General features: G+C 42.1%; 1 protein-coding gene across 1 annotated transcript in view; it reads right to left on the reverse strand.

The window, feature by feature from the left end:
- Nucleotides 1-1533: 1533 nt before the first annotated feature.
- pid1 (phosphotyrosine interaction domain containing 1) overlaps nt 1534-27116 on the reverse strand; it is a 33546-nt gene continuing 7963 nt past the window's right edge. The window contains exons 2-3 of the mRNA XM_026192261.2: nt 20189-20335; nt 1534-2180 (exon numbers count right to left, since the gene is read on the reverse strand). Coding sequence (XP_026048046.1) covers nt 1680-2180; nt 20189-20335 — 648 coding nt within the window. The 3' untranslated portion in view covers nt 1534-1679. The remainder of the gene's footprint in view (nt 2181-20188; nt 20336-27116) is intronic.

A 27116-nucleotide genomic window follows, 5' to 3' on the forward strand; every position in this document is an offset into this window, starting at 1 on the left:
TTTGGGAAGTGATACATTTGTATTTACATAAGCTTATCAGGCAAGAATCAAATACAACATGTGTGTAACATTTGTATAGCTTTACACAAGTTTGAATATTCTGCTGGAGTCGCTGACTGAAGACCATTTCCAACCGATGGTTTCCAGTCTGTTCAGGACAGTTCAGTTAGAAAAGAAGAAAGAGTTCGGGTTTTTTTTCCTCCTCCACAACGGTGCCTCAGTCACTCGGAGGGATGACACAGAGCACACAGAGACAGCTGGTCACTGGCCGACTGCCTGCGGGGCCAGAGCAGCACCCCCCCTTAGAGCTGTCTGAGAGCACGAGGAGATTACGGGAGACTGGACGTGACTGGAGATGCTGTGAGGTGCTCACAGTATGTCGGACTCATACATTCAGCAGAGGCCAGGAGGTGTAAGTCGTTATATCTCGAATGGCTGTGATTTAGGGGGTCTTACAACCTCAGTGTGACTGGCACATTTAATCACTCGCTCTTATCTTTTTGATTGGTACAAGACGGAGTTGAGTAAACTTGGCAAATGGTCGTAGTACGACGCCTGATTTTAAAAGCAGATGCTCTCTTCACTTCTAGCTAATCGTACAATACGAATTGTACTTCCTCGTCTCTTACCTTTTCTTTTTCATGCACACACACACAGTTGCAAGCACTCGCATGTACACCCCATATACACAAAGTACAGAATTGGGAATTACACCGACAAAGAGTAGGATAAAACCTTGTGAGCAGACACGCGGCCACGCATACACACTGGGACCTGGGTAAGAGACCAAACTTATGTGAGAGGAAAGTGAGGCACATAATGTGACAGGCAAAAGAGAGCCTGAATTTTGGTATACTTAAAACAGAAGTCGGATGTGGGTGGTTAAGGTGTCTCGGACGGGGCTGGGCTTTCACTCCAGTGAGAACTTCTAAAAGACATTTCGCACCTATGTTCTCCCAGGTGCCGTACGCGTACTCTGAATCTTTTTTAAGAGACAGAGGCAGTAGCTCTATCGTCTAAATGAATCAACAGCTATGCTCTGTGAATAATATTCAGGGTTCGGACTAAGGTACGATAGCAAAGATATGAGCAGTGCGTAAAGGCCTAGCTTTACTTTCACGTTCTCGTTTGCTGTTGCCAAGGCTGAAGGCATTACGTTCCACATAATCAAACATTTCAAGAATGTATGTGCTCCAACAGTCTCATATAAACTCTGAGTTGGGACCAGACATCTTTCTGCTGAGTCCCTACATGGCAAGAGTGGCAGTAGATTATTCTGACCTGGTGCTAGGAGAACATGGACTTAACTTTGTTTTCTTTGTTTCCTTGATCTAAAGGTTAAGGAACGATAGGCGCTGACAGGGGTTGCAAATGGAAACGTTGAGAGATTCAACTGAGAACAACTAGAAAGGTGCCTGTTTGCTGAGTATTTACTCAAAATGGGGCAGCACTTTGCTATTCCTCTATGTAAATATTGTTTCGTAACTTCCTTTACGATAGTTAAAAGCTACTTCACTGTCTTGGGTGCATTGGTTCATATGGTCAGTTCATTTTATTTCATATAGATAACAGAAAAATAGCAAGGGAGAATGAGAGAGAGAAGGTAATCTGTCCATCCTTCCAGTCAGCCCTCACTTTGTTAGGATGGGGATCTTGTGTTTATTGTATTGTGTTTTAGTTCAACCATCGTCTGGGGTAGAGTCTTCGGGGGTGGACGAGTCCTCCGCAAAGTCGTCCGTTGACCCGCTCTTGTGGATGCGGCCGTCGCTACGCATGCTGTGGAAAGTCTTGCGGAAAGCCTCCATCATCGAGTGCGCCAGCTTCTTGGCCTCCAGCTTGCTCTCGCATTCCACAGCGTGGCAGTCCATCTGGAAGGACAGGTCGTCGTTGATCTCCCGGTAGATCCAGGCAAATATGTTGGGTTTAACGCTGTGGTCAGCTGTGCAGTAGGCGATGCGCGCCACCTGGTAGGTGTCCATGGTTACTGATGCCTCTCCGCGATCGTCCATGTGGTGAAGACGCACCTGAAAGGGCCGGATCTCCAGCAGAGAGCCGCTAGCCGGACAAGTGCCCTGCTGCTGAGCCAGGGCGCGATGCTCCACCAGACCAACCACCGCCGACTCTGTGCAGCCAGACAGGAACTGCGTCCCAGAGATTGTCACCTTGCCCAGATAGGTCACCTGTAGCAAACAAGATACATAAATCTACAGTGAGACTCTTTTTTAAATTTACAATGCAATGCTTAACAAATCTACATATGAAATTGGTTACTAATGAACCGCTGTGCTTTAATCTTTAGTTAAACATAAAAGGTGTAAACTAAGCAACAGTGGGACAAGGTTGGATCCTTGAGGAACACCACAAATAAGTGGGCATAGGATAATCTTTTTTCATGTTATAATTACATCATATTTCAGCATCTATAAAAGAGCATCCACCCATTCAGCTCATGTAAACGTCTGCAAGTCACTGCTGAGTCACTCTGTAACTGAATGTGATCTGAATGATCACAGCAAAACGAGCCTTCGTCGTCGTCGTCAAACTAATCACTGTGAAAGTCTATCACTGTGAGTGATAGACTGTGGAGATGGAGAGAGATAAGGTGGGAGACGTAAGAAGCGAACAAAGCTGGAGTTTTTTGGGGGGAGTGTGGCCAGTTCAAGAGCAGCCCAGAAATAATGGCTGACTTGTGCACTTCTCTACATGCTGTTCTTTATGGCTTTACAAAAATACACAGAGGAGATGCCTGCTATGAGTCAAACACTCAAAGAGTTTTCCCCCCTGCCTGTTTATTCGGGGGCAGGGGAATACTCTGAACCCTTTAAGAGTTCGCTGAGGCTGGCTTGCATGCAGTGCATATTTAAAATATAGCTCCAGATAGCATGTGAGCAACAATAAAAGCAAATTCTAAAGGAGAGGAAAGTGTATCAATCATATCACATTTTTGAATTTATGAATTGTGATGTGTGTTGAATGTGAACATTTCTGGCACAATGCACGACACTCGAATGTCAAACTAGACAGTGATCTTGATAAAACTATTCCCAAAGAAATTCCAGCCAAATATCCATCCTCACATCTATTCTGATAACAAAAACGTCATCCAACAGATATCCATGCCAGACTGACAAAAAACACAGAAAATGACACAAAGCAGAGGCCCGGGCCATGTTTTATTTAATCATATAATTTAACTGCTTCCATTTTGTTTAGTCTGGACCAGTCGAGTCTACCTGCGCTGGTTCACTGCTACATTTTTGACTGCATGGGACTCTTCAGTGTAAGCGTTGAGGATAGACAGGCCAAGCTTAGGGCAATTACCATAAAGCTGGAAAACTGAAAAGCTGGACCTGGACCAAAAAGCTTGGGGGACACGATTATGAAAATAATGTATCATTAATTGAGCCCAAACGATACAGGAGTTTTCGACTGATACCGATATCTGGTGATCAAAAAGGTCAGATATGGATATATATTCAACACAAAACACATTTTAGGTGCCGTTATTTAACTTTTTCGAGTCTGTCCAACTCCACTCAGATCAGCTGGTTTTTTGTGGCAATCCAAACACTGTTGCCAGCAAGGAAGTTGCAGATTGCCCTCTGGTGGACTAAGTATGCAACTTCAACAATTATAACATGCTTGAAGGGTGTTTCTCCAGTCTCCTCTTTCCTTTTTAAATATACATTTAGTGGATTTTATAAAGGCCAATGCCACGAGACCCTTTTGTTTTGTTTAATTCATGTATAAACAGAAATGTAGTAATTACAACAGGGAGTTGTAGTTGATGTGTTTATAGTAGCCTTAGATCTGTACTGAAAATGCTTGTTCAACATTCAGACTCATTTTGTGACTTTGATTCACTGCCATATGAAACATTCCTGACCAGAAAAATTAAGTTTCAGTGGTTGAACATTATTCTTGATTCATTTCTGAATTCTCAGAATTCAAAAATGTGAAATTTAAAGTATTATTTGCTTTAGTGGTCTAAAAAATGTGTACACATAGATGTAGGAGTACAATAGTACCATTCTTTTAATCTTGTAAAAAGTTTAAAACAGTAAAGCACAGAAAAGGCATCTCAGATTTTTTTAAAGACAGAATTCAACATGACGCTGCAAACCGGACCGACAGTGTTTAGAATATTTTGCCAGTATAAGGTAGAGATGGACCGATCCGATATTACGTATCGGTATCGGTCCGATACTGACCTAAATTACTGGATCGGATATTGGAGAAAAATAAAAAATGTAATCCGATCCATTAAATATCACGAAAGCACCTCACAAAACTTGCAACACGCCGTAACTCACCTCAGAACGTTAGCACGTTGGAGCAGTATGCATCACGTGATAGAGCGGCTGTGGCATGCGGGACCTGTCGGTGGTCTGGATAGCATTTGGAGCTTTGCTAGCAACCCGGCATTTCATCTCCGACAAAGTTATCCCGAGAGAAGTAAAGCAAGTGTGTAAGTCCATCTCTGAATGTTTGTAAAGCATTCCTGCGTTAAGCTTACCAAACGACTGCCTCTTCTTGCTGCTACTTCAATCATGAAACTGCTTAACGATCAGCTGATCGGCTTTTCTGTCACGAGTCCGTGTCTTTTGTTTGTTTTTGGCCCACTTTGCACCAGAAAGAGGAAACCAGCGGCTGAACAACAGCAGCACGTTTAAGCTCGATAAGCTGTTGTTAGAATTTATTTAATATTACTTTCTACTCGAGGATCTTTTTCTACGTAGCTGACGGCTGGTAACTGTGCAGGGGCGGATCTAGCAAAGTTTAGCCAGGGGGGCCAATAGGGCATTAACAGGGAAAAGGGGGCACAAAGACATACTTTTCTTTCTTATTCTCATTTAAAATGTCTAGCTTTTAATAAATAATTATCTGACAGCCAAAGTTTTAATTTGATGCAAAATGAATAGAAGTCCATTACTGTATATAGTGACTATTAAGTCTAATATATATATATATATACCCTAGTAAGCTATAGTACTTTTTCCTTTGGGAAGGTACCATCTGTGCAGTCTGCAATTTTGTTGAAGAAAGATGTTGAATCTATTTAATATTTCTTGAAAAATAATTGATTTCTGTGCATTTTTTTTTCACACTGCATGAAATTAAGGTTGATTACGTCGATTAAGCATCATGAGGTGGCGCGTGAGGGGTGGTTCCCTATTTTTTATTTATTTATTTTTGTTGTTGCTGGCAGTTGGAACCCTATTAGTTAGGTTGCTTAATATTTATGCTAAGCACTCTTTAAAATACCAGAATAGGGAGGATGGTGTAGGTTTAAGTTTATTAGATTGATCAGTATTGCTGAACTATGAAATATTTTTTTTTGCATACAGGTATAACAGAATAGCTTTAGTGTAGTTGTTGTTTTAAACTTGAGTATGAACTTATACAAAATGCAGCAAGATATTTAAAAAACAGCTTTGTTGATTAAAAAACACTATATCGGATTCATATCGGTATCGGCAGATATCCAAAGTTATGATATCGGTATCGGTATCGGACATAAAAAAGTGGTATCGTGCCATCTCTAGTATAAGGTGGACCGATGAATAAACTCACATAAAAGTAGGTCAAAGAATCCTCTGGAAAGCTTGTTTAAAAGTAGCATCTGTATTTGTTCCATTTATATAAACAAACTCCAGCCTCCCTCTATGGTGTAGGAGCCCTCATAATATCACGATTCCCTGATTACAGTACAACAAAATGTGGATTCCCAATTTAAAACACGGGAAGAGATCCAGGCAGCGAATGCAGCCTGGATCATGCCTGGTTTTCATTAGTGGTGGGCACTAATGTGAGACATGCAGGCTTCACACTGGATTCATCATTCAGCTGAGCACCACAGGTCTGCAGGAGCAGCCTGGAGGCTGGGTGGTTTTGATAGCCAACCGCCCCAACACCCTCTCGCAGCCAAACGGCGGTTACTCAGTCAGCCAACAGATCCAAAGACTACGCCAAGATACATCAACCATCCACAATGTGCCTTTTGTACGTCAAATAGAAATAAAGAGTCATTATGGTTACTTTTCACTGCGTCTCCCATTTTGATATTGAGTTACTTGTTTAATCTGCCGTTGTTTTTACTGATTGCTTGCTTCCTAGTTAAATGAAGGCTGGCTGCTTTGCCAGGTTGTATTCAAGGCCAAAAAAAAGACAGTTAAATGTTTTCTCTTACATCCACATGTCTGCTCCGCTGGCTCTATTCTGCTACTGTGTTTGAAAATCAGGATATAATCTAGTTGATCTGCCTTGTTCAAAAAGAGCCGCAGCAGCCTGCTATTGAAAGCAAATAAATCCATTCTCGGGATGCTTTCAGAGGGGACCAGCCAGGAGGTCAAGAGGATACAAACATGTTTGATTTTCAAAGCAAAACTTTGCTATTTAATTTTGGCAAGTCCGAGCTGGTCGTGGTAAATTTCTTAACTTTGTAGGAAAGCAGAGACTAATACTAGAGCTATACAGGTTTGTGCATGTGTGTGCAGCACACACAGAAAGATAAGTGAGGAATGTGTGAAGTGAGGAGGTCAGCAGACTGAGCAAACATTAGTTTATTTCTTTAAAGTCCAAACCAAACATGCAGCTGAAGAGGAAACTGTTAGATCGCTCAAGAAGAAAGATGAGAGACAGCTAGAAATAGAATAAAATATTGCTCAATGAGGCAGTGTTCATGTGAAGAAAAAGAGGAAAATAGACGAGTAAAACTCTGGAAGTGCATGATTTTCTGGTTTGCGGTGCATGAATCACCCATTTCATCTGCACTGGTATTTTTTTCCTGAGACAACACTGAGTCCATTTACACCTGGTTTTAAAAATGTGCTCTCTAGGTGATAAATGTGCATCTACTGTTTGAACTCCAGACAAACTAAATGTGAAACTAAATCTGGAGATTATTATTAGGCTTGGCTGCTGATTAAAGGCAGCACAGATCCAGCTTTTATATTATTAGGTTATATTTTAATATGTGAACAAAGAACTGAGCCATCGTTTCTTCAGTGTCAAAGCTACCCAGCAATACATGTGAGTGCATCCAGTGGTACACAGGAAACACGAACTGTTAATAATACATTTGGGGAACTTAATTTTCCAAAATGCATTTCCGGTATAAAATAACATCCACATTGTTGCTAGGATACTATGAAAGTGACCAATCGAAAGAGGACCAGTTCCTCTTCTGGTTTCTTCCCTATTAAAGTGTAGATTTTAACTTTGAAAGCAGTTATTCTGCAAGTGTCAGCAATCACTGCAGGTGAAATGATTTCAGGTCAAGTGTCTTGAGGAGAGAAAATGGAAATAAAAACAGCACAGACATATACACTTACTGACACACATACTTTATTGTGTACGCCTTGCTAGTATCAGGTTGGACCAATTTTGCCTTCAGAACTGCGTCAATTCTTCGTGGCGCAGAATTGAAACGTGGGCGGAAACATTCCTCCGAGATTTTGGACCATATTGATATGATACACAATCACACAATTCCTGCAGATTTGTCGGCCACATCCCAAAAGTGCTCTGCTCAGATCTGGTGACTGTGGAGGCCATGTGAGTACAGAAGAAGAAACCTGCTTTAGATGATTTACATGAACTTTGTGGCGGTTTACCCCGCTGGAAGCAAAACATGGGCACACTGTGGTTTAAATGATGCACATTTAGCACTAAGTGGGGCACAAAGTGTGTCAAGATCATTACACCACCATCCTGAAACCCAGAGAACAGTAAGGCACTGGATGTTTTCTGTTTTTCAGATCATTCTCTGTAAACCCCATAGATTGCTGTGTGGGAAAATCCCAGTAGATCAGCAGTTTGCGAAATACTCCGACCAGCCCAGGGCATCAACAACCGTGCTTCTTTCCTCATTCTGATGCTCAGTTTTAGCTTCAATGTCGTCTTGACCGTGCCTACATGTGCATTGAGTTGGTGCCATGTGATTCAATGATTAGACAACAAGCAACTGATCATGTATGTCGCTAAAGTGTATACAGCATCTTATAAGCGATGTGATAGTGTGAGTTCTGTTCATTTTGTGGTAATGATTCACTCAGAGTCCAATGTTTCCAAAAGCCATGGTATTGGGTCAATTTAATTGCTTTTAGGATAAAACCAGGAAGTTGTTGAGAGCTCTGCCTACTATATTTTTTAATAGAAAATAGAAAAACAAAACAACGTGGATATGAGGAATTAAGATTTTTGATAGAGAAGCTGTTGCAGTTCCTTCTTGAATCTATTCCTATTTTTTAGAAATATTGTCAAAGTATTAAACCAAACACCCTGATGTTTAAAAAAAACATTTGTTTTGCTCTTTAAATTAGTTTTTTCTTTTTTAAATTAAATTGAAAAGGGCAGAAAAAGACGTGACTGATCACATTAAAATTGAAAGCACACATTCTTTCCCAACATTTGACACCAGCTAAATGACTGACACTTTAAAGCAGCAGTGTTTAGATGGCTCTGCACACAATCTGTGTCTGGAATCCAGCTGAAGAGGCACGAGAGGTTAGTGGTTGACTTTTTACAGCCATAGTGTGTGTGTGTGTGTGTGTGTGTGTGTGTGTGTGTGTGTGTGTGTGTGTGTGTGTGTGTGTGTGCGTGCGCATTGAGACAGTTTCACAATGACCAGACGGACTCAGATCATAATCAGTTCTGCAGACAGGAGAGATGTGATTCAGGTTGGACTCGGTCTCAGCACAGGTTATGAGAACCTTCAAGATCTCCAAGCCAAACGTGGATGCTCGCCACAGGGCTCTGTCAGAGTTTGTGCAGTGAATGAAGCAAACCATTGAGGCTGTAGCTATCTCCACATCAGGTTCTTGATAAAACTGCTACATCAATCCATAAATCCCAGACAGCAACACGTGTGCTGTGCTCTAATCTGGCAGTCTGGCTATGTCCTGGCAACCTTGTTTCAACTTTCCATGAGTTTCTCCTTCATTCCTCCACTCGTATCTTTTCCCCTCCACTCTGTCCTCTCTCTTTCACCTGTTTCTTCAGCGAACTCCTTCACCCGCTTCCCCTCTACTATTCTGCACTTCTTCAAAGCCTCGCCGTTATTTCTATCCCGCCAGAGTGGAAATGCTGATTGCATGTGAAGCAATATGGAGACACAAATGAGGATCAGTTACAGAAACAAAGGCCTTGGGGGCTGCAAAGAAAGGATGTTGTAAAGATAAATAAAGCAAATGTGGACAGAAAAAACAGAGAGTGAGGGGAACGGCAAGGTTTAGAAAACAAGCTTATGTGAAACTGAAATTTAAACTTTCTGCTGGAATTCTGGTGTAGACAAAAGCATACCTGCTTTGTCAACGAGACACAAAAACAAAGAGAAGCAGTGGGAATGTTTGAGATTGTGACAGAGAGGGGAGGGAGCGTGGTTAAACATTTACATGTGTGCCGACATGTGGCTGCTATTACCAACTCTGGTTTAACCCATTGTCCTTTTCTATTCTCTCACTCTCCATTTCTCTTACTGTACACTGCGAGAAGCTCAAATGCCTTCTGCCACCTGCAAGACTGCAAGAGCCCCAGTCGTTGCTTTGCACAGTTTCATACCATTTATGTTAGCGCAGAGGGTTCGAGTTCCTGTTGCGGTATTCTCCTGAACCATAGGTGGCGCCACTGAGACAAAATCTTGCACATCAGTGCAAAACCAAAAACAAAGAAATCGCAGATTTTTTTTATTCTTTTCCCCAGAAAGTCTCCCTCTGCAAAATAGCTGAATCTCAGCGCTTCTGTTGTTATCATTCAAGGTGCAACGTGCGAGGTCATAAAAATCTAAATCGAGAGGTGCACAGCAACAACTTGCACCAGCCGATATGATGTCACTTTTATAGTCCAGCTTTGTTCGAAGAATGGTGAAGATAATGGCAGCACCGATGGGCTTCATGATCATCTGAGGCAGTTGGAGTGTTCGTTGGCTAGTTTCTGGTAGCACTGCTAGCTTGGCTGCTTCTAGTGTAAAAAAAAAACTCGAGGTAGAATCCACATTAGGTCAAAGAGTTAAATTAGACTGACACCACTCAGACGTCTGTAGTTTATGCTTGAAGCTCCTGCCACCAGATGGGTAACTTTGAATGACTCAAACACTGAAAACAGGGGAACAGCTAGCTTTGCTCAAATGCGCACATGGGGGTGTCCAAATTCATAGGCTGCATCCTCCTGAGGACCCGGCCTTTGCGGTCTACATGGGCCGGGTCCTCCACAGGCCGGGTAGGCCAGAAGTGAGCAGCTGTGACATTGGACAGTCTAGCCTTCAGATTTGTCTCACCAGCTGTCTTGGTGGAGTTTAATAAACTCAGCCGTCTGCTCCTTGCTATGTAAAATATAACAGGACACTGGCGTAAATTCTCGATCATCTCACACTTCTGTGTATTCAGCTGTAATCTCACCCAAACCGATTTACTCACGAACAAATAACACACTGAAAAAAGCCAAACAATAACATTTTTAAGTTATCTAAGTGACTTATATATGATGTTTAACTTGAGTAGCAAAAGACCACGGGGGGTTTGCCGGGAGTTTGCTGTTCTCGTCCCGGCTAGCTATCGAGCTGGTGGGTAACAGACAATGTTGGAGCGCTTTTGCAAATATGTTATATCTTGATAAACCGGGCAGATATTTGAAGTTTACACAGCTACATTCTCGCCTGAAAGTACGTTAAAAGTTTATTTTGCGACCTGGAAAGAGTAAGTAAATGGTAAAAATGGCCTGTATTTGTATAGCGCTTTACTTAGTCCCCATGGACCCCAAAGCGCTTTACACTAAATTCAGTCATTCACCCATTCACACCGACATTCACACACTAGTGATGGCAAGCTACATTGCAGCCACAGCTGCCCTGGGACGCACTGACAGAGGCGAGGCTGCCGGACACTGGCGTCACCGGGCCCTCTGACCACCACCAGTAGGCAACGGGTGAAGTGTCTTGCCCAAGGACACAACGACTGAGACTGTCGGAACTCAAACCAGCAACCTTCCGATTACAAGACGAACTGCCAACTCTTGAGCCATGATCTCCCCGTAAGTAGCTGCTGCCATTGTTGGAAACTGGACATGGCTGGGCCATGCTATGAATTCTGGGATATGGTGGGCCACAAAGGATATACCCGACCCATCCTTCAAATCTGGGGAAAAGGAGCACATTTGTCGGCTGCATTTGGAGGAGTCTACAAATTTGGACAGCCTTCATCACGTTGCTGTGACGTAATCGGACTACAAATGCGGCCTCAGGAGGATGCAGCCTATGAATTTGGACACCCCCATTTAGCTTGTAAGCTAGGTGTTAAACTGACAAAAGAAAAAGAGCTAAAATGGTACAGCAAAAAATTCTAGTAAGAAACATAAGGTCAGTCCTAACCAATACTGCATTTCATTTGCCTTGGAAGTCAGAGCTAGCACGCTGAGCACATTCCAGTAAAGTCAGACTTGTTTTGATCGATAGCAAGTTTGACCCATTCATGAATCTCTAGCAAACTAGCACAATAGCTGTTTTTTTGTTTTTCAGTTGAGCTGATTCGAGATAACAATCGACCAATGTTATCTCAGAATGGTGACGAATGAGATGAGACCCCGTCTTCAGAGTATTTGAATTTATTTAATATCAAAAGTTGGTACTCCTGTATTCATAAAGCATCATCACACAAAAAAATTTGCAGTGGTTATTTGCTGTATCAATACAGTATATTGTTACAATTTTTGCTGTTGTACTACTGCTTATGTCCACTATCGCCAGCCTGGACTGTTACGCAGGAGTTGATGGGGCTTTTCTAGCTGGATGTCTGACTTGAGGGAACATTCCAGTTGAAAAATTCCAACAGGAAACTCGGAAGTTCTGACTTGAAACGGAATACATCATAATAAGCCAATCGCTGTTCTTTCCAGAACTTTATAAAAAAAAACGTCTGAGACTCCTCTGCTTCTAGTGTTGACTTCTTCTCCTCCCATACCAGCGCTGATGTGGAGGTTTTGTCCAAGTGGTGCCACCTATCACTGAGGACAACACTCACGCCCTCAGAGTTCACTGGAGAGATGTCCTCCACAGTCACCAGATATCAGTCCAACAGAGCACCTTTGGGATGTGGTGGAACGGGTGATTCTCATCAATGGAGCGAAATTTCTGAGGACTGGTTAAGGTAGACTTAATAAATCGGAAAATGAGCATAAAAACTGTAGGTGTTACCCTATTGTGTTTACAACACTACAAAGGACTCAGCATCTCTTACTAATTAAAATCATAGAGCACTGCAGAGAACATGCATGCAAACACATTAAATCGTGTAGCACGGCACCACAAACTGTTTCTGACATTTCCCATTTTGAATGAATCAGTGGATCCAAGCACAACAATGCAATGAAAGCCACAACTGTGGTAGGGTAAAGAACAAACAGACATGCAAAGACAGAAAAGAGAAGTTTATTAATAACAGCTGAGTGAATGCAAAAAAGGGTAGAAGAAAGCAGGGGACACACAGAGGGGGACTGAAAAAACATCCGCAGCCCAGCAAGTGAGCCGGTGGGAAGAGACGGGAACATCCTGTCTGCGCCTGTCTATCTCAGTGTGAGTCGTTATTCGTGTGTAAGCACACACGCATGTCTGTGTGGATGAAAGGTGTAGAGCTAGTGCCGCTGGAGCCACAGCCGGTTCGGCCTTCACTAGAGAAAGGATCTAAAAGGATGAAAAGAGAAGAGCGGGTAGTATGAGAGAAAGATGAGGGAGGACTCGATAAAGAGATACCTGTCCCTACAGACGTTCCCTTTGGGACCATGGAGGAAGAAAGAGGAAGGAGCTGAGAGGACAAGGAAGCGAGTTTGAGACCAGAACACAGACGCGGTTGTTGAGAGTAGCTGTTTGGTCTTGATGGATCAGCTTTGGGAACAGACTGTGATGTGAAGGCAGGTCAGGAGCACTTCTGGAGCTTGTCATTTCTGCATTTAAGCCACCTTCTCAGAAACCGGTCCAAGGGCAAACAGGTGGTGCAGACTAAACACACAGTCCCCCCACCAACCCAGCTGGTTGTAGTTTGCTCCATCCAAATGTTACAATCTTTTCCAAATGATAAAAGATAGAATATCGGCACGAAAATGTAATTGTTTTTGTTCACGCCACAATCACCGGCTATCTGGAAACATTTCAGATTTGTTTCTGGCGGTGGTGTTTGAATGTTGGCTGCCAAGAGTTAGCAAAATACCTGCTATTATCTATGGATGAAAGAAAACTAGCAGGTAATTTGAAAAAGAACTGCAGAAAAAACAACACTTGTAAAGGGAAAATGTCCCGAACCAACATAAAGTGTAAGTCTAATCTTTACTTGAGAGATGGAATGCCATTGTTCCCGAAAGCATTCCTTCTTTCAAAGGTTCAGGTTTGTCCTTTCATTTGTTTTCATCAGCAGTCATACATTGGTTTGCATTTAAGGGAAATAATATCAGTTACACACTGTTGTCAAATATTCAGTACTGTACTGGCCCAAAATATTTACATCAGTATGATAAAGATATTTACTGACACCAAAGTCGTACTGTATATCCTTTAGCTTTGCACAACTATGCAACTGTTGACAGTAGAAGGTGTCTCCCTCTGTAAAGCCTCTGTGTCTCCAACAAGACTGGGAATCCACTGCTTGTGAATTCAGCATTCCTGAAGTGGTTGTTAAAATTCCTCTAAATGTATTGAATCAGCACAGTCCAGCTGGCTGTGCTAGTCACGGCACGCGAAGATGGATCAGCTTCTTTTTTTTATCCCGATTCAAAGCGCTGTGTGTTTTTTGCTTGTTTGTGTTGGGAGATGATGTGGTATGTATCAGCCCAAAAAAAAAAGGAAAAAAAAGAAATTACTCTGACTGGTTCAGTGCCAAGACAGAAGCCCTTTGGTGTAAATGAAAGGAGCTTTTTCATTCACTCTCACTTACGTACAGCCTACTGCAGCACAAGACTCTCGATAGTCCAAAGATGGAGCAAGGTGGAACTTATCTAAACTGTACGCATATACTTCTCACCATTCAACTATGTACAACTACACTGACAATAGTACTCGCAAAAAAGTCATTACCTGACACATGAATAACCCGTTTCCTCCTCAAATAATGAATGATGATGATGAAGCTGTAACACTTGTATTGGATCAGTACTCAGTAGCTGTATGCATTGAAAACCAAGGGTGTAGTATTGTATGCAAATGACAAAAGCTCCCTCCCTGCTTTCATTAAATGACTATCAAGTGGGTGACACAGGGAAACAAATAAAATAAAACATGGCCACAGACAGTATTTGGTCGCGATGCTAGCAGAGGTAACACGCCTGAATAACTTAACTCCTCTGTCCCAATTCTTTACTAACTTCTGCTCACATAAAAATAATCGACAAGCAGAATATTCTTTATTCTGCTTGTCTATATTTCTTTATTTATTTAAAATAAAGAAATATACAGGGTTTATCAAAAAGCACAATCTGATTTCAAAGCGCTTTCACTGGTAACGATCGAAACATATATGGTTACAAAGCGGCAATTCGTGAGTTATTTGCCGGTGTGTAGCATAAGAATAGCAGTAATTCCAGACGTGGTAACAAAAGTACAGGGTTAGTTATGACTATAGTTATAACTATGGACATGTGCCATGCGTCATCACAGTTTTAACTTCCTGGATCTGGCTGTCACGTGTGTGACACAGGTAACTGATCCTTTATAGGCTGGGGTTGAAATGGGAAAAACTGGCAGGTGTTCCAATGGGTCCTTGTACAAATCACTGTTGTTTTGGGGGTTTTTTCCACACAGTGGACCAGCGTGTCCGTTGTACTCCACGTTTTCACCTCGGAGAGTGAACCAGACTTTAATGCACTGGTTAGCCCAAATACAGACTAGCTTTCTCTCACTGAACAACAATAAAGAACTTAAAAGTAATTAAACTAGTAGCAAAACAGCACTTTCTCTAAATTGAAAGATCTTTGAAACTTGGCAAATACACACACACATTTAGTTAATAGTTGTTTTAGGTAATGTTCATTAAATGGTGATAAAATGTTGGCACCTTCTCATTTCATTGCCAAATTATACCATCTACTGTCACCACTAGCAGTTTATAAAGACATGGACTTGAGTGAATTCAGCTTATTCTCTACAACAGTTCCAGTTTCTCGGTGGTCAGAGTAAAGCTAAATTTTAAACAGAAGCATGAATACTGCTCTCATCAACATCTCTTGTCCTTTCAGTGAGGTCTGAAAACCAATCGCTGAATTTTAAAACGAGGATGAAACAACCCGGGAATGTTTGCACATCAGTGATTCTGATGCTTCGAGCTACGAACACACAAATACACATAAATGCCAGAAACGCTGATACAAATCTGCTGGCACATTCCACAGCGCAGGCAGCTGGAAGCACCAGTCGTCTCAACTGCATGGTAAAAACGATTTAAATGTCATCACTGCATGTTCTGTTCTGGGAGGAGGAGTGACAGCGCATCCAGCGCACAATCTGACATCAGAATATCAAGTATGGAGACAGACAAAAAGGCTCTCTGCCTAACAGATTAGATAAAGGCATGGTAGGACCAGCCTGCATTGCACGGGCTGCTGACGTGAATGACGTCAGTGACAGAGGGGAATTATGACTAGCAGAAGTAGCTGATAACATAGCATAGTGATGTCAATACAGAGCAATGTTACGGTGTTACAGCGAGCCTGAATGCCCCGTGCCTTTTGGTGCACTACAGAAGCAAATCCAAAACATCTCATTTCTGCACTTTTCCCCCAACAAATGAAATATAATATGGTAAGTTGCAAACCTTAGATATATTGTTAGCAGGATTTTGTTGCCTTTGGACAGACAGGCTAACATAAGCTGAATGAATTTGCTCATTGATATAGTGTTCAATTTCCCAGAGGTTCCCAGATTCATTTTTTTCCTGCTCTGCTCTTCTTGTCTTCAGGACAAATATAATTTATAGCAGTGAATGATGGGTAATTAGCCTTCATTTGACATTCACGTTAACACTTATACAGACTGCACACTGTCTGTCTCACTGCTGGGCTGTTAAATACGTAAGGTGGGTCTGAATTGGAGACTTGTGCGCTCGTGCCTCATAGCCACATCCAAAATCCCACTTTTTCTAAAAGCCAGTTTGACTCCTCGGTGGGGCTGAACGATATATCGCATTTGCGATAATATCGCGACATGATCAAGTGCAATTTTCTAACCGCAAAGGCTGCGATTATACTCTGGACATGTCCAAATTCATGGGCTGCATCCTCCTGAGGCCGCATTTGTAGACCGATTACGTCACAGCGACGCGCCGAAGGCTGTCCAAATTACTACCATATCCCAGAATTCATAGCGCGGCCCAGCCAAACTCCAGTTTCCAACAATGGCGGCCGCTACTAAGTTTTAAAATTACTCATACTAATCTTTCTGGGTCACAAAATAAACTTTTAACATATTTTCAGGCGAGAAAGTAGTTATGTAAACATCAAATATCTGCTCGGTTTATCAAGATATCCCATATTTGCAAAAGTGCTTCGACGTTTTCAGGGGCGTCTGCTACCCACCAGCTCGATAGCTAGCCGGGAGCTCGAGGGTTACTGATGCGGCCGAGAACGGCACAACTCCCGGCACATCATTTTCAGATCACCGCGGAGTTTCGCTGCTCGGGTTAAACGTAATATATAAGTCACTTAGACAACCTAAAAATGTTATTGTTGGGCTTTTTTCAGTGTTTTGTTTGTTCGTGAGTAAATCGGTTTGGCTGAGATTAAAGTTATTAGATTAGATAAAATAAAACTTTATTAATCCCCCGGGTGGGTTCCTCCTTGGTTTTCACACAGCTGACTAAACGTCAAACAGAAAACTTATTAAACAGAAGTATGAGACAGTCGAGAATTTACACCAGTGTCTGGTTATATTTTAGATAGCAAGAAGCAGACGGCCGAGTTTATTAAACTCCACCGAGACAGCGGTGACGCTAATCAGAAGGCTAGACCGTCCAATTTCACGCCTTTAAATTTTAAAGGCGTGTTTGTGTGTGTGTTTATACAATTGCTATTATGTTTGCACTTTATGTGTAATGTTACTGACTGCAGAGATCAGTAAGATGTGTGTATTTTTTATTTATTAGTTTTATTTATTTAATATTATTTTTTAATTGAATGACTGTCTAGTAGTTCACAGATGTCGAAAAACTGAGTGTGGTAAAGCCACTGATTTTTTTATGTATATTTCTGCAATCTGCACATTGTACTGACTTTCATTTTAATGTTTACACCAGGGTTCCTTGTCAGCACTTTATGCTCAGATGTTTGTAAGCTAAAAATAAACTATTGTGTATGTTCAAATATACTGTTGTGATTGAAGAAGTTAAATAAAAATGTCAGTCATCAATTCATGCATCACCTCATGTCATCATAACAGAGGTCTGTCTTCCAGGAAAGAACAGTTTAAAATTAATGTAATATAGTATTGGCCATACTATATGATGTATTGCTTGTCTTTGTTTAATAATACAGAAGACAAAGACCTTAAAAAATAATCGCATATCGCATCGCAATCGCAATATTGGGGCAAAAAATCGCAATTAGATTATTTTCCATAATCGTTCAGCCCTACTCCTCGGGGTCCCGGCCAGGCAACTCTCAAAAGCTACTTTCTACTCTTAGGTGAAGAGAACAAATTAAGTTCAAACACAACAAAATTATATTGTTTTTTTAAGCGGACTCCAGAGTAATTTCACAATTGCCATGAAGTGTGGTGATGAAGCTGGCATGGCTGCAAAGTACATTGCACACGTTGTCAGTGGATGTGAAGTGGAGCGCTTTGACAGCGGCGGGGAAAGCGGGGCAATGAGAGGTGGCCTTTCATGCTCGCTAGCTGCTAGCTTTGGCAGAGGAACAGCAGTCCTCAGCCAGCCTTCCTGCCTGTCTGTCTGTAAATTGGGTGCACGGCCGGAGAATGTGAGAGGAGAGAGTGAGGGTGAAATAAGACGTTCACGGAAGGCAACGTAAAACACTCCGTGGGGATAATAAATGCTATAATATTCTGCAGGAAGGATGGCAAGGAATCCAAAAAGCAGAGGTGGGCTGACAGATATGCAGACAGGCAGGTAGTGACTCAGACAGGAAGTTACGGAAGCCAACAGATGCAGGCAGCGAGGCAGACTCACATCTGAAGAAGTCTCAGACAGACAGATGAAGGAAATTATTTATGTGTGTATGTACTGGTAATTACAAACAATAAGTGAGTGGAAATTAACTGTAACACGCGAAACACCAGTATCCTGATGACTCAGTAACTTGTGACACTGCATTTGTCACAACAACCCTCTGCATGTCTTCTTCACTACATCCGTGAATCTTCTCTGAGGTCTTCCTCTTTTCCTCCTGCCTTTATCCAACATATCCACTGTCCTTCCTCTGCACATGTCCCAGCAATCTCAGCCTTGCTTCTCTAACTTTGTGTCCAAAACTGTCCAACCTGATCTGTCCCTCTGATGTACTCATTTGTAATTCCATCCATAGCGTTTACTCCCAATGAAAATGGCCTGCATGGTAAATGGCCTGCATTTGTATAGCGCTTTTCTAGTCCCTAAGGACCCCAAAGCGCTTCACACTACATTCAGTCATTCACCCATTCACACACAAAATCTGCGTCTTCAATTCTGCCATCTCCAGCTCTGCCTCCGGCCTTTTGTAAAGCACCACCACTGTCACAAAGAGGGTGCCACCCTCAAAACTTCCTTATGACTGATTTGGTTTCTAGCAATTTGCCATGTTCACCTGTAGTTTGCACTGAAGTTGCCAATTTGTTTGCAAACAATTGCTAACTAGCCACCAAGCAGTAACTTGAAACTTGAAAAGTTGAATGCAATCTAGACCAACATATTCAAAAGGAGTTTGCAGACACAACAGCATGTTTTTAATTCAAAATGCAGCTAACTGCAGCAAGCTGTAGGCAAACAAAGTAACTGTAAGAAGGGTTTTGGTCCAGCCCCTTCTTTGCTGCCAATTTCACCAAGCAACAGCTAGCAACCGCTTGGCAACCAGCTCGATAATATTTTTACCAAGCAACCGGTGGTTACCAGAGAGCCCCAGTCATGCATGACTGGATACTGGATAAAAGTTATGTAAATTCCACAGCATTAGGTTTGATTTTATTAACTTCCTAGCATATGATGTTGAGTCACATAAGAGGCCTTCTCCCACCTGTACCTCAATATGAGCCAGTGGAAACGCTGCTGGGTAACTTGTGTCTCTTCTAGCTAGACCAAACTGCTCTGCTCTGCCAGCAAAGGTCCTCTTACTGACTTTCACTTCAACTTCTGGAGCTTTTGGGAAGTGCCAAAGAGGACTCAGCACTTTTGGCCCTCGTAGCTGCTTTTGAGATGTTTTTCTCCCCACAGACGTATATGCATTTAGTACGAGTGCATCTGCATGAGTCTGCGTGTGTTCATGTTCGCTGTTCTGTACGCTGATCCAACAAATACAAATATCAACAAGAGCTGGGACTGTGTGTTCCACGTCGGTTGTTTTTGGCAGGAATGTTCTTTAATGTCAGCTGCCAGATACGAAAGGTTTGTTTTAGTTTAGCGAAGTTAGAAAAACCTCCGTTTCCAACATGCTTGTTAATGACACAGCATTAGAGACCAAAAACAACATCAGACATGCAAAATAAAACCCTAATGCCCCACCACCACCACTTGAAGTTGCCTTCCGCGATGATTTCAGTTTATTTGTTAGGCTTACAGTGCTGTGGCACAAGGGAGGCAAATACACAAAGACACAGTTAGTGGGTTAGAAGTGTTGTGTGTAATAACAGAGCCTGGCTGCTATTTTAATCTGTAGCCCTGTTTGCTTTCTGTTTTCAGGACAGAGAAAAGAGAATATGGGCTGTGAGTTGGATCACAGTTAGAAACCCTACATCTAACACTTAGTAGAGCCGGGAGGGGGGGGACACATTCATGCCAGGACGCACGTATGTGTGTGCCCACACAGACATTCAATATTTCTCAAGTATGTGGCTCAGACAGAAAAGTTAAAACTTTAAAAACTCTGTGCTGGGAAATCCACGGTGCAAGTTAATTAAACTTGTGACCAAAAAGAAAAGGAAAAACATTTGGATTAAGGCTCTAATAATGCTATTACAGATTTAGTGTTCAGGACTGGATTTGAGGATTATTAGGTTCATGTGACCCCCTACCTTGTATCCAGCGTGGGTCCTGCTCTTTGCATGCGGTGTGGTAGAGCAGAGCTCAATGGCCTCGGGCTCGTGGAAGATCACCGTGGGCAGCGGCTCCTTTCTCAGCGTCAGCACATTCAGCTTGGTCTTCAGCATGGTCTGAAAGTGCTGATGGAGAAAGAAAGAAATATACACAGTGTGCTTTAGGCAAATATGCAATCTGTACCAAACAGCAAAAAGCTAATTATGGCTGTGGTTCAGCATTAAGTTTCCTTGTCAACACTGCTGTATGAAGAAAAAACAACCCCCAGAAACTTCAGCATTTTGTGTGCAGACGTGTACCTCATGTCCTGCAAAGGAAAGTATGGAACAGGCTCAAGGGGTCAAAGGACTTTCAAGGCTTTTATATTTACACAGGAGCCCACTCCAACTGATAGAAAACACATCTCGGTGGTGAAAAGGGAAGATGAAGGCTCGAAGTGAGATGGCTGTGAGAGATTTAGTCTGCTCCGAGAGGAATGTGAGGAGCAGACGAAGGAAGCCCTGCCCTCTCTGTCCCCGTCAAAACAAGAGGGGCTGCCTGCTCTCATACTACAGTGCACGGCAAGTGTTTCCTGAAGCCGTGCAGAACCACACGGCCCGTCTGGCCATGTGCAGCGTGCCTGTTAGAATTTCTGGTATTTTTAGACACCATCAAAACAAAATTGAGCAGCTAATTAAATCACGATTTTCTGAACTAAGGGGAAAACAGCACACCTGCTGGGCAACGGTGTCTGCAGCCTGACCTCAATTATTTTTCTGGCTCCATCAATCGGTGAATTAAGGCCTGAAAATGACATTTCTTGCCAAATCCATATTAGCAGGCTTCATATAAATCGATCTTGTCAGGGACTAACAAGGTAGCTTTTTGCGATAAACAGTTATACACAACTTAAACGAAACTGCTAGCTACAAACTGCTAGCATGTTCATCCACTGCATTGAAACATTTTACCTCACGATCTGTAAAGAAAACAGCTAAAGCATTGGTAAAATGAGTAAAACCTCTTTAATCTTTAATGCTTATTTTGTAAAATCTCATTGAATTGGGAGAATTAGTGGAAAAGTTCACTTTTTCGAGACATGACTTTGCTGTTACCTCTGTTGTTGGAGGATGATTTTGAAAATTGCATTAAGTGTTTTCCTGCGTAGCGGTGTTAAGGTTGTGATATCCCTGCTAAGGACTGCTAACTACACGCGAGAAGGGCTCATTAGCTAATTAGCTAATTAGGGGTAATTAGCTCAGATTGGCTAGTTAGTTTGTTTCATAATTAAAATTTACCTCTGTTCTAAGTTTGCATAACCTGCCATCGACCGCCTGGGTTGCTGTAGAGAAGGATCAATTGGTGCACTGCCATACTCTACGCTTTGGTAACAGTTTTAACAAACTAAGTGGCTCTGCAGTGGATCCTATTAGAAAAACTATCCATTACTTTGCAAAAACTATGTATAGAAGATTGACTGTGATTCCAGAGACAGATCCTGCATTTCCTACACTAGAAATCCCAACCACCATGGCAGCAGCTGATGAAAATCATAATCAACAGGTCGGACACTGGAATTCAGTATGTGGGGACCCTGAATGTCTGCACTTGATTTACAGCAATACGTCCATTATTAAAACATTTCTCAGAATCGTGACTGTTTCGTCACAGTCGAGCGGTACTTCAGAATTTCATTTAATCTCAAATCTTCTAGGTTACACAATACAATCGATGCTATTGTGAGCGCACCACCAAAAACAAACTGGAGTTTCTTGTTAAGTACAGATCACTTTAACAAATGCTCTCCAATACTTTGTCTTGCATTCAGTGGCGCTGAAAGCTGTTTTCCACGTTGGACTGCATGAAAGCCATTTTCTCCTGCAACAGATGGTCAACATTTTCAAGCGATGAAAACAGCCGATGCTGCCAATACGATCTATCATCAATCTTCACTGTTGCCTTTATAAGGCCAAGCAGAACATCCTGAATCAACGTTTGAATTTAAACACTGCTTCGCTATCTGATTGTTAGTGTTTATGGTTATATTAACACTTTCCCGCCTGAGTGGGTCTTCTGCTGCCATCGTTTTAAGGGTTTTAAAATATATCTGTCTGTGACTTGTTATAGCATTCTGTTATGAAACGCCTAATCCTGTGCTGACGCCCTACAGTGTAACCCCCAACCTCTAACTCACCGTAGTGGACCTTCATGCTGAGAAAAGGAATAATAAAGAGAAGGAAGCGGCAGGCGGGACGGGGGTAAGGAGAAAGATATGGCGTGGAGATGAAGGAGAAGAAGAATGGTGGAGTTGTGAAAGTAAAGCCACATGTGTGTAAACGCTCGCTGACCTCCGCGTCAGCACTTTACTGCTTCCTGACGGTGACTTGCATTCCTGTGGTTGGCCTCCGTACGGAGTGAGATGAGGGGGTGCCATGACTCCTGCACCCCCCACCAAGTGCACAAGGCTTAAGCAGGTATATAAAAGAAGCGAAAAAAACAAAAAAACTTTGCTTTATACATGTACGTACATGTTTTATACTTATCAGTTCACAGCGAGGTGCTTCGTACTACTGGAGGAAATGGGAAAGCTTTTTTTCCTCCATTACTTTTCCACATGCGGCGGGCTGCTTGTGGAGCAATGCTGGAATTCTATTCACAATATTTTCACAGTATCTTAATGTTTTTGTTATTTCTCAAGTCCCAACTGTCTCCTCATCAAGTTATTGATTCTATTTCTGACTTTAACTTGGAGCCACAAAAGTGTTCGGCCTCCAGCGCCAGACAGTGTGGGCACAGTCAGTTGTGAGTTGGGATAAGGCGAGGATCCTGTAAACACTTGAGCAATCACCAAAGTGCCTGACCTCCATACTTAGTGTTTAAATGTTTGGCTTCAGCAAAAGCCTCCACATGCTGAATATCGATCTGGTTTTTTTCCACCCTAAATGAATTTTAGCAGGCTCCTAATATACTAGCGATGCTCTGCCATCGGGATAGTTCTAATTTAAGCATTTAGTGATAATCAGTATATTGCTGCAAGTCGCCAAAGACCCCAAAAGAATAGTTACGATACCCTGTGCCATCATTCAAGACACTTGGATAAATGTCCAGCTTGAGTCTGCCTTGTTTCTAACATTCACTCCAAAGGTTTGTTCTGGAGTATACAGGAGCCATAACTTCTAAAACTTCAAAAATACTAGTTAATGCAACTACACAGCAATTTTACCGCTTCTTATTTCGTCGTTTCGGGAGAAGAAACACATTTGTACTTGTCATTGTGCTACGATGTGCCATATGATGAAGATGGCGTGACAGCCCGGTATGAAACTTGTTAGCAGAGTGCATCCCCGGAGCACCAGATTTAAAGCATTAATGTTAAATGAAAGCATGCACATAAATTTATAAAGGATTTGGAAGAAATCCCTAAAGCACAAGATTTATCATATGATGGATAACTTCAGGTTTTCAGTTGGCATTTCTAGTTCATGACTTATTAAATGCTCGTTCTAATCATGGGGTGTATCTGGGATGATCAGGAAGAGGAGTACAGAAGTCTGGTGAGGAACTTTGTCGCATGGAGTCACACAAACCACCTGCAACTCAACACCTCAAAGACTAAGGAACTGGTTGTGGACTTCGGGAGGTCCAGAGAAGGTCCACTGCCGGTTCAGATAGAGGGGGAGGAGGTGGAGGTGGTCAACAAGTACAAGTACCTCGGGCTGTGGGTGGACAATAAACTGGACTGGTCATGCAACACAGAGCACCTGTATAAAAAAGCCCAAAGCCGACTGTACTTCCTCAGGAGGCTGAGGTCTTTTAACATCTGCAGGAAGCTCCTGAGGATGTTTTACCAGTCGGTGGTTGCTGGAGTACTTTTCTATGCTGTGGTGTGCTGGGGGAGCAGCACAGCAAAGAAGGACTCATCCAGGCTGGAGAAACTGATCAGGAGGGCTAGCTCTGTGGTCGGCATGAAGCTGGACACTCTGGTGACAGTGGCAGAGAAAAGGACACTAAAGAAACTGATGGACATTATGGACAATGCTGGGCATCCTCTGCACACGGCCATTAACAACCAGAAGAGTCTGTTCAGTGACAGGTTGCTTCTCCCAAAGATAAGAACTAACAGACTTAAAAACTCCTTTGTCCCACACGCCATCAGACTGTTTAACTCCTCTCTGGAGGGGAGAGGGAGGGGAAACAGGAGGACAAAGGAGGGGGGAACAACTAAGCTGTAGTGCCTCTTCACCTCACTGTGCAATACCTTTTGTGCAATACTTTTGTAAATAGTCAACAGTGCAATAGACCTCAATACTCGAAATGTGCAATTCATTCACTTGTATTTTTATTTTTTATTCCTATTTATTCTATTTATCCCCTTCGTATATTTTATTTATATTGTCTCTGTATTTATATATATGTGTGTGTGTGTGTGTGTGTGTGTATATATATATATATATATATATATATATATATATATATATATATATATATATATATATATATATATATATATATAAAATATTCTGTAACTCTGAAACTTCTGTCGGTGCTGTGCTTTTTGGAAATCGAATTTCCCAGAGGAACCCACCCGAGGGATTAATAAAGTTCTATCTAATCTAATCTAATCTAATCTAATCGTTAATCTTGTGAAATGATTTGGTCTTTTGCACGCAAGTTGTGATATTTGCCTTCATGGCTGGAAATGTTCACATTTAGCGTTATTACTTTAATGCTAAAAGCAACAATAAGTAGTTGATGGCGAGCAATGCATCCGCTCATTTACACTCACAAAAAGAGAGTGTTAGTTTTTATACTATCAGAGTGTGAGCAATATACTCACCAGCCACTTTGTTAGATACACCTGTTCAACTAATATCTAATTTCCATGTGGCAGCAACTCAATGTATTTAGGCCTGTAGACATAATCAAGATGACCTGCTCAAGTTCAAAATGAGCATCAGAATGGGAAAGAAAGGTGATTTAAGTGACTTGAACGTGGCGTGGTTGTTGGTACCAAACAGGCTGATGATCTACTGAGATTTCCCCACACAAGCATCTTTAGGGTTGACGGAGAATAGTCCAGAAAAGCGAAAACAACCAAAGAGCAGCAGTTCTCTGGATGAAAATGCCTCGTTGATGCCAAAGGTCAGAGCAGAATGGCCAGACCTGCAATTAGTAACTCTAATAACAACTCACTACGGTAAAGATGTGCAGAAAAGTATCCCTGAACACATAGCACATCCAACTTTGACGCAGATGAGCTATAGCAGCAGAGGACCATACTGGGCGCCACTGCTGTCGGGTAAGAACAGGAAACTGACGCGACAATCTTGGTGAGTCAGTGTGAACTGCCAACAATTAACATAGGCTCACCTATGAGAACTGAGAAGATTGGAAAAATGTTGTCTAGTCTGATGAGTCTCGATTTATGCTGTGACATTCGGATGGTAGGGTCAGAATTTGGCATAAACATAATGAAAGCATGGGTGAATCCTGCCCTGTGTGGGGGATATTTTCTTGGCACACTGTGGGCCCTTAGTGCCACTGAGCACTATTTCACACTGTACTCAGATGGCCTACACATTCACCAGGTCTCCATCTAATTGAGCACCTTTGGGATGTGTGAACAGGAGATTCACATCATGGATGTGTCGCCAACAAAACTGCACAACTGTGTGATGCTCTCATGTCAATATGACCAAAATCTCTAAGGAATGTCTCCAGCACCTTCTTGAATCAATGGCACTGAAGGCAGTTCTGAAGGTAAAAGTGGATCCTACCTGGTACTAGAGTTGACTGGCTCTGAGGATCTTGCCCTGCTTTCTTTCAGTGATCTAATCAGATTGTGGAATAGTCAAATGGTTGACACAACAGAATCCGTCCCATCAAATTATGTTACATGTGACTTTCTAAAAAACACCAATTTAACATTCCTACAGTTCACCTAGAAATTGTTCTGAAGGCAAAAGTAGGTCCAACCTAGTACTAGCAAGGTGTACCTAATGAAGTGTCTTGTGAGAATGTATTCATGGTCATTTAGAGACTGTTTACATGATTATTATTATGTCAGTTTGTGAGTTTTTGTAGTATTTTTCCCTATTACAAAATCACGCTGTTCTGCTGTGGACCTCTCCTGTGAATAGTTTTGAATGACACTAAAATTAATCTTGAATATTAAGATCTGGACCTTAGTCAAACTGACCCAGTGCAGCCAATATATTCTGAATGACTGCTCTCCAACAACGACTCTGATTACTGCTGGAAATCACAAGTGCTATCTAGACAAGTGCTAATTTCTTAAAGAGTCTCTAATACTAAATGATTTGGAATTGTGCATTTAAAATATGCAAATGTAAGACATCACTTGAACAATCACAACCACAAGACATTAAGTCACAGGGAGTTTTGGGGAGTGCAGTTTGCCTCCTACAGTGATGAGTTTAACAGATCACAGATGGTAAGTTCAACTTTTGGCCCTCTGAGGGAGCATTCTTAGAGAAAAGAGGCTCTCAGGTCAATATCATGGTGAGTCACTGCATAACAGGGTGAAAACAGGCACTCGGGCACACCCACTGAGACGCATAAAGTCAGGGTTACGGGGATGGGATTATGACAAAAGTTTACGAAACAGCTGGAAATAATGTTAAGCCCTGCAGACAGATGTCCTTGTCCAAAAAGCACTGATAAAAATCCACCTAACCCCCCAGATACACAAATGGCTACTGGCTCATCCCAAGAAATCAACCGAGACTGGTTAATTATGTTAAGTATGGTTAGAAGTCTTGTAACACAAGACCTCAAGATAATACGAGTCAACAACATCAGTCTGTGTCATACGCATCGGCATCCACAAACACAGACACACATGTGGAGAGCCTGAAGAAAAAAAGGAGCGCAGACAGCAGTGCGCCAGCTGCTCAACATGTGTGT

This window comes from Astatotilapia calliptera, chromosome 14 (assembly GCF_964374335.1).
Source record: "Astatotilapia calliptera chromosome 14, fAstCal68.1, whole genome shotgun sequence".
NCBI classification, from domain to species: Eukaryota; Metazoa; Chordata; class Actinopteri; order Cichliformes; family Cichlidae; genus Astatotilapia; species Astatotilapia calliptera.